The 8,211-nt window shown below is 45.1% G+C and overlaps 1 protein-coding gene across 5 annotated transcripts in view; it reads left to right on the forward strand.

Annotated features, from left to right (window-relative positions):
- OLFM2 (olfactomedin 2) overlaps nucleotides 1-7,619 on the forward strand; it is a 227,038-nt gene extending 219,419 nt beyond the window's left edge. For all 5 annotated transcript variants that reach the window (XM_055003584.1, XM_055003585.1, XM_055003582.1 and 2 more), the window contains one exon: nucleotides 6,942-7,619. In XM_055003584.1, coding sequence (XP_054859559.1) covers nucleotides 6,942-7,619 — 678 coding nt within the window. The remainder of the gene's footprint in view (nucleotides 1-6,941) is intronic.
- The last annotated feature ends 592 nt before the right edge of the window (nucleotides 7,620-8,211 follow it).

Raw genomic sequence — 8,211 nt, forward strand, 5'->3', positions numbered from 1 at the left:
CCTATCTTCCATTTTAACCTCACATCAAACCTGTGAAGTAGCTAAGGCTGAGAGAAAAAACTTGGCCCAAAGTCACCCAATCAGCTTTCTGACTAACACTGCAATCCCAAGAAGAGTTACTCCAGTCTAAGGGCCAAGCTACAAGTGACGAGTGACACTTGAACGGCAAGTGGATTGAGTGGAGGGCAAGTGAACAGGGAGAAATACACTTGCTGTTCAAGTGTCATTTGTCACTTGTAGCTTGGCCCTCAGCCCATTGATTTCAATCAATTTCAATGGGCTTAGACTGGAGTAACTCTTCTTGATTTGAACCTGGATCTTTGCAGTCCTGGCTTGGAACTCTAACCACTACACCACCATTCCTGGACTCTGTTACCTCTTAACGTTTTCCTGGATGACAGACGGATAATCTGATCTGGTTAAGAATTGCATAAGGGGTGACATTGCAGTGCTGTGTAGCCAATCAGCTTTGACTGTGGGATGACATCACTGAGGGCAAGCGAATATGAGGTCAATGGGACTATGTAAGCATTTTCAAAAGGAGTACTAAAAAAAAAATTACTGAAAAGAAGAGGTGTTTTTAGCACTGCCCAAATGGTCATAAAAACAGCAAGTTGTTTGGCCACGATCCTTGAATCTGCGGAGCAAATTGCCCCGTCTAAAAATCACTCATCTAGGTCAGCATGCAGTCTAGAAACAACTCTGGTAAAGGACAAGAATATTTTTCTGTCATATTCCAATGCCCGGAGCTGTATTGATCCTCAAGCTCCTGAATGTCCTTTGCAATTTGAAAACACTTTCAGTTCAAAGACCCCTTTGAAAATTTACCACCTTTTTCTTCAGCAATCTAGAATGTGAGCAGGCAAGTGGGGCTTGTAAACAGCTGTTTGCCTTGACCCCCTGTAGGAAAAAAAAATGTCTTCAAGCAATCAGGCAGAAGGGGGTTTTGGGGGGGGGAGAGATTGGAAACTGGAAGAAAGTTGGTTCCTTGTTTTCCTCTTGAGCCATTCCAAGTGATACAGGTGAGTTATACATGTAAGTAGGTGCCAAGACATTTGAGGGTGAGCTGACAACTTCTGTGGATCTAATTTGCAAATTGCACAGTCACCTAGACAAAACTCCCAAGACTTGCTTCTCAATCGTGCTGCAACTGCTATTTATTTTCTCATATAAGAATAGGGGAAACAGGGGGAGTAGGAAGTAAGGTATAGGGTAAACATCATAAAGTCTGCTCGAGTTAGAATTCTACTGATCTACACATTTTCATCTTCCCATTTCACCAATCATTTAACTGTGATGATCAGTAACACATTACAATGATGTCTTCATATGTTTATGAAGACATATGACTTGCATTCAAGTCATTATGTTTGTTTTTTTATCCGATTATAAAATGGTGTCCATGGGGCAGCAAAGTCTTCTTCCATTTGTGACACTGAGAGATCTCTGTCTTGTGGTGCTACACCTCTGAAGATGCCAGTCACAGCTGCTGGCGAAATGTCAATGCCAAGACCACGGCTATACAGCCCAGAAAATCCACAACAACCTTGTTCCATTTGTCCTTTCATTAACGAAGTTAGTTTGTCCATTTCTGCATTTTCCATTATCTTCGCTATCAATTCTTCCTGTTGGGGTATTGTTGATCTTTCCAATACGATGCTAATAGGAATATTCATTTTCCATAGTCCCCCTTCCCCGTAATTTCCTCTATCATTCTAAAAAAGTTTTTCTCACCTCCTCCTTCAGTACCATGTGCTGCCAACATACAGGGAGTGCTTGCAGCAGTCAGCCACATCGACTGCAGTTCTACCCGCTGTTGTTGAGTTCGCAAATGCTCTCCTGGAAGGGTGTTGAGAATCTGGAGGACCTGGGAGTAAGAAACATGGGCTGCAGTGCATAAAGCGTGCAAGGAATTAAAGAAGACACATGTTGTGGATGTTTGTTTATCTGCATTTATAACCTTTCCTAGCCCCGAAGCTCAGAGCACATAAATCTAAAACAGAACGTAGTAGATAAACAAGATAAATTCCACAAGGGGAGGAAAGGGGGCAGAACTCGGCAGTAAAGCACCTGTTTTGCATGCAGAAGGTCTCAGATTCCATGGCAAGTAGCAAGGTTGAGAAAGCCCTTTGTCGGAAACTACGGAGAGCTCTGCCTGGAAAAGTAGGCAAAACTGAGAGAGACGGACCTGCAGTTTGACTCAATATAAGGCAATTCCCTATGCTCAAAAGCTGGTTGTTCAACCCAGGATATACAATGAAATACTAAGCAGTTACCCAAGGCTAAGCCCATTGGAGTTACTCTGTTTAGGATTTCATTGATAATTCCTGCCCAGATTTTAAAATAAACAGTCCCACGGTGCTCCCAAAAGCTTCCTATGCTCAGCTGCAAAGCATCCTTAAGACTACAAGGAATATCAACAGCAGTGAGAAATTTCCACAAGAAAGAAAATAATGCTACCGTATGGGGAAAGACATGCCCTCATCCAGCGTGGCATGATAGTTAACAGTGCTAGAGCTGGGATTTGAAAGACCCAGGTTCGAATCCCCACTCTGCCATGGAAGCCTGCTAGGTGACCTTGGGGATAAAAGTGGAGTATAAATATCCAAATAAATAAATCCAGCCATAATCAAGCAAGGCTAACCAGTACATTTTCACTTGCTCTTCTTTCAGGGAGCCCAGGATGGCACTGTACATGTGCCCTACTTTATTCTTATAACAATGCTGTGAGGGAGATTATACTGAACAACAGGATTTGAGTCCAGGGGCACCTTAGAGACCAACAAGATTTTCAGGGGGTAAGAGAGCCAGAGCCCCCTTAAGAGTCTCAAGAAGGCAGGGCCGGCACCACCATTGAGGCAGTGAGGTGGGGGCCACAGGCGCCACGGGGCCGGAGGGGTTGCAGGGGATGGAGGTGCGCGTCCTGTGCCACCGTCGGCCAGCCCCGAGCCACCGTCGCACATCCCCAGGCAGGCGCAGCAGCCATGAGCCAGGGACTACAGGCGGCGGGCGGCGCCAGCTACCCCAGCTACCCACCGGCAGCACTGCATGATGACATCATTACATGATGATGTCATCACACAGTTCGGGGTGCGAACTAAACTATCCACATGGAAGGCAGCACATTCAGCCATATGGAATGGAAATCTATGAGCTTCACAAAGAAACTTGCACAGACACAAGTGGCTGAAGAAGGGAGCTCTACTGCAGACCAACATGGCTGCCCACCTAATACTAGGCTGAGCAAGAATGACCAGGCCAAGGTTTGCCAATGTCATAGCAGGGGTGGAGGGTTAGAATGCAAGTTTCCCAGAAACTGATCTGACATTCTAATCATTGCATATGCCTGCCTGAAAACGATGGGACGAGTCAGTGATGACTAACCCATTTCATTGGCTTTAGTGGGCGTTACTAATGATTCACTTTAGCTGGATCGAGGGCCTCTGTATTGTTTATTCTCATCAGGCTTCAATATTTTCCTTTTTGAAAGGCTGTTGCAATTAGAATAAGGCGGATCTGCTCACCCACTCAGGAACGATGACTGTCCTCTTGAAGTGTTTGGGCAGATTTTACTGCCTTGGTTTCAGAAGCGTATTTACGTAAAGAACTTCAGAGTGATGGCTGAAACAGCCTTTGAGAGGCAGCTTTCTGGTCGTCTTTGCTGAGCGGGGGAGCACATCCGCTGCCTGGTTTTGATTGTAAAGTCTGTATAGCGAGGAAAAGTCAGTCCAAAAATATGTCAGGAATGAAGCCATATTCTGTGTAGCTGTGAGTTTGGTTGTTTTTGACTCATTCCTTCCTGCTCCTGAAATGGTCAGATTTGAAATATACTAGAGTGCTTGGGGAGAAAAAAAGGAACTAAAGCCTCAAAACAAAAGCCTTTAAGTATCTGTGAAGAGCATAAGAACTGGATTCTGTGCATGTTCTGATTTTACCTCAGAACATTTTACCTCAAATATATATATATGACATTTTACCTCAGATATATGTATCTCTCTGAGGTAAAATGTCATATATATATTGAAGTAAAATCAGAAATCACATATATATATATGTTGAATTACCTCAGAAATTTTCAACCCCTGGTTCTCACCTGACCTTTCCCTTCTAAAGTAAATAAACTACTTTATGGTGCCATTTCTGTTGTTTAAGGATAAGGGAACATCATGATTTGAAACATTTCCTGGTATTTCCTAATGGGGCATAATTTGGGGTGGATCTTCATTCGTAAATTTCTGACTGCAGCCTACTTATTTATATATTTACCAGTGGGACCCCTTCAGAAATGGTGAGGGGAAGAATTGCTCATGTGGGAATCATTTCTATACTGCAGATCAATAATAAAAACTCAAACTGCCATTGTAGTTAACTAAAGTCCTCTTCTACAAAACCACGTTACCTTCTTTCTTGAGGGCTGACAAGACAGATAGGCCCCTAACCAACGAACAATTGTTTAATAGGCTTGGAACTATCGCATGAGCTGACTGAAGTTATTCTAATTGCTCTGAGATGTGAGGAGGCAAGGAGATGTTGTTTTGAGGAACATATCTAATAGATCAGCTCTATTTCATTGCTGCAAACAAGATCTGAGTCCAGGAGGGCAAATACTACTTTTGCATGGTCTAGATCAGGGGTGGCCAAACTTGCTTAATGTAAGAGGCACATAGAATAAACGTCAGATGTTTGAGAGCTGCGAGACAGGATGCGTTGAAGTGACTTCAGATAAGGAGGTGGGTTTGGGGGAGTGTCCTGAAAGTGACATCGCAGGAAGGGGTGTGGTTTTGGTGCAGTATGTTGGAAGTGACATCATCAGGAGAGGTGGAGCTTGGGAAGAGCCATCACCTGACCTTTGACTTGGAAGTGACATCACAAAAGTGATGCCACATCCTTGCTAGGCTTCACCCCCAAAGTCCCCAGATATTTTCTGAGTCAGACCTGGCAACCCCAACATTTTTATTGAAAATATGAAAGACTTGGAAAGAAGGAAGGAATGAAAGAAGGAAAAGGAGAGAGGGAAAGACATGGAAAGAAAGGAGGAAAGGGAGAGAGGGAAATAAACTAAACTAAACTTAAATGTATGGCCATGGCGATACTCAGAAACCTCTGGGAGTCGCACAAAATGTCTAGAAGAGCCACATGTGGCTCCCAAGCCACAGTTTGGCCACCCCTGGTCTAGATACAGAAATCCAGTAGAATCTCATTATAGTTAACTCATCTGTGTTAGGTGACAGTGTTAGGTCCTCTTGCTTAAGAACATAAGAAGTTGAGATGAGAATCCATGCAAACCTGTGAAACGACCAATTGGAAACTGACCAGTGGTCCCATGCAGGACTGTTGGCTACCTTCTCCCCAGAGATACATCCCCAGAGATACATCAAAATTCAGGAATGTTCCAGTGTTGCATGCCACGTGGATAGTTAAGGAGCATGATAAGGGTGGTGTGTTACTGCTCCCTGTTGACTCAGTGCAATGCTGATGTAAGATATTGTGAGACCCTTCCCATATGGTCTTCCTTATTCTGATGTGACCAAAGCATTGAGGGACAGAATCATCAGAGGGCAGCACCCTGCAGGATGAGACCTGGTCCCATGTGGATCAATGTGCAAAGATGGTAGGTGGATTATATCACTGAATGACTTGCATAGTAGACAAAGAGTAAGAAGCAGGGCTTTTTTTCAGCTGGAACGCGGTGGAATAGAGTTCCGGAACCTCTTGAAAGTGGTCACATGGCTGATGGCCCTGCCCCCTGATCTCCAGACAGAGGGAGTTTAGATTGCCCTCTGCACCACTTGGTGGCGCAGAGGGCCATCTAAACTCCCCTCTGTCTGGAGATCAGAGGGTGTGGCCACCAGCCATGTGACCATTTTCTCCGAGGGCAACCCTCTGAGTTCCACCACCTCTTTTCCCAGAAAAAAAGCCCTGGTAAGAAGTACTTAATTTTTAGGGATTGGTAGATTTTGGGGTAGGGCTGAAGCTGCCATCAACACCATATTTTATGTTTTAAGCACCTAAGGATACCAGACTCACCATCTAGGAGCACAATCCACACAATACCTTTTATTGGAACTGCCATTGAGCACACCGGGACCATGCCAGATATTGCAAAAAAAAACCAGATTTGTCAAGCCAAGTTCGTAAGACCTGGTTATGCCGCTTTGGTGCAGATGCTGTTCTCACTTTACAGTTTCTACAATCTAAAAAATTATAAGCCCAGAAGAGGAAACAGTGGACAGAGGAGTGAGGTACAAGGAGTTCAGAGTTTACCTTGTGCCTTATGGGAAGAGTGTATGGGCCAGTGTTTTGGATGCAGAAACGTACAGGTTCAAATTCCAGCATCGTCAGGCAAAATGTCCTCAGGTAAGAGGCGCTGGAAAAGACCTTTCCATGGAAAGATGCTACAAGCCTGAAATGAAAACACCACTGGACCAGTGGTTTACCTTGGGATACAGCAGCGTTGTAGTCATGTGTGAATTACTATATTATAATGTAGATTGCGGCTATCTCTTCTGCCAGTGTTTTAGGTGCCAATTAAATATTTGTCTGGAGCCAGTTTGGTGTAGTGGTTAATAGCAGCAGGACTCTAATCTGGAGAACCAGGTTTGACTCATCTTTGTTACACTTGAAGCCAGCTGGGTCACCTTGGGTCAGTCACAGCTCTTTCAGAGCCCTCTCCGCCTCACCTACCTCACAGGGTATCTGTTGTGGGGATGATAATAACATGCTTTGTAAACAGCTCTGAGTGGATGTTAAGTTGTCCTGAAGGGAGGTATATAAAGCGAATGTTGTTATTAATTTTGTTATTTTTACTGTGGGGTGGGAGTCGGTCAGGTTTTCTGCCTCAAGCACCAAAATACTTCCCTAGAGTCTTTGTGTCTTCTACAAGGGGAATGTGGAGTTGACTCATGAGAACTCATTCTCTCTTCCCTCATGTTTTCCCTCAGGTCTGGTACATGGATGGTTACTACAAGGGCCGCCGTGTCCTCGAGTACCGTACCCTGAATGACTTCATCACAGGCCAAAACTTTGTCCAGCACCTGCTGCCTCACCCCTGGGCCGGCACTGGCCACGTAGTCTTCAACGGGTCCCTCTACTACAACAAATATCAGAGCAACATTGTGGTGAAATACCATTTCCGCTCACGGAGCGTCGCCGTGCAGCGCAGCCTCAACGCTGCCGGTTACAACAACACCTTCCCTTACTCCTGGGGTGGCTTCTCCGATATTGACTTCATGGTGGACGAGAACGGGCTGTGGGCTGTCTACACCACCAACCAGAACGCTGGCAACATTGTGGTGAGCAGGATGGATCCCATTACTCTGGAGATCCTTCGCAGCTGGGACACCGGCTACCCCAAGCGGAGCGCCGGCGAATCCTTCATCATTTGCGGGACCCTCTACGTGACAAATTCACACCTGGCGGGGGCGAAGATCTATTTTGCCTACTACACAAACACTTCTAGCTACGAGTACACGGATATTCCCTTCCACAATCAGTATTCCCACATATCAATGTTAGACTATAATCCCCGGGAGAGAGTCCTGTATACCTGGAACAACGGCCACCAGGTCATCTACAATGTGACTCTCTTCCACGTCATAAAGACATCAGGGGAGTTATAATCCTGTGTGCTAAGAGGCCTGAACTCTCTCAGTTGTCATTTTGTTCATTTTCTCTCTTATCCTGTGGGTGGGCTGGGAGGGGGGACACTGTGTCCTGCAAACTTGGTGGCCTGGGTACCATTCCGTGATGCCGTTATTTCTACATAATAAAACGGAGAGAGAACCCTTCTCTCTCCTTCTCTCTTTTTTCTCTCTCTTCTGTGGTTGATGACGCATGGATTGGTTTGGGGCATCGTCTTCGGGGGTGGGGCTATTTTTTTATTTTTGTATTGATTTTATTTTGTTTAATTACTGGTGGCAAATAAAGACGATCTCATTGAGGTTGGACAAAGTTTGGGCTTTTCTTGGTTCATTGACACAGGAGCGGGGGGGGGGCATTATTCCATTTTATCGCTGTGGACAAACTGCTGGCAGCCCAAAAATATTGCAGTGAATGAAGAAAGTGTATCATCAGAGGTTGTGCATTCCCACGCTGCACTCACCGTCTCTCTGTGTGTCTTGCCAAAGGTTACCACATTGCAACTTGAAGCTTTGCTCTGTGCCCTGTTAAACAGCCGGTTAAGCAGGAGAGGCAGTGGTAGATTAGAAGTTC

Source organism: Eublepharis macularius, chromosome 19 (assembly GCF_028583425.1).
Source record: "Eublepharis macularius isolate TG4126 chromosome 19, MPM_Emac_v1.0, whole genome shotgun sequence".
Taxonomy (NCBI): domain Eukaryota; kingdom Metazoa; phylum Chordata; class Lepidosauria; order Squamata; family Eublepharidae; genus Eublepharis; species Eublepharis macularius.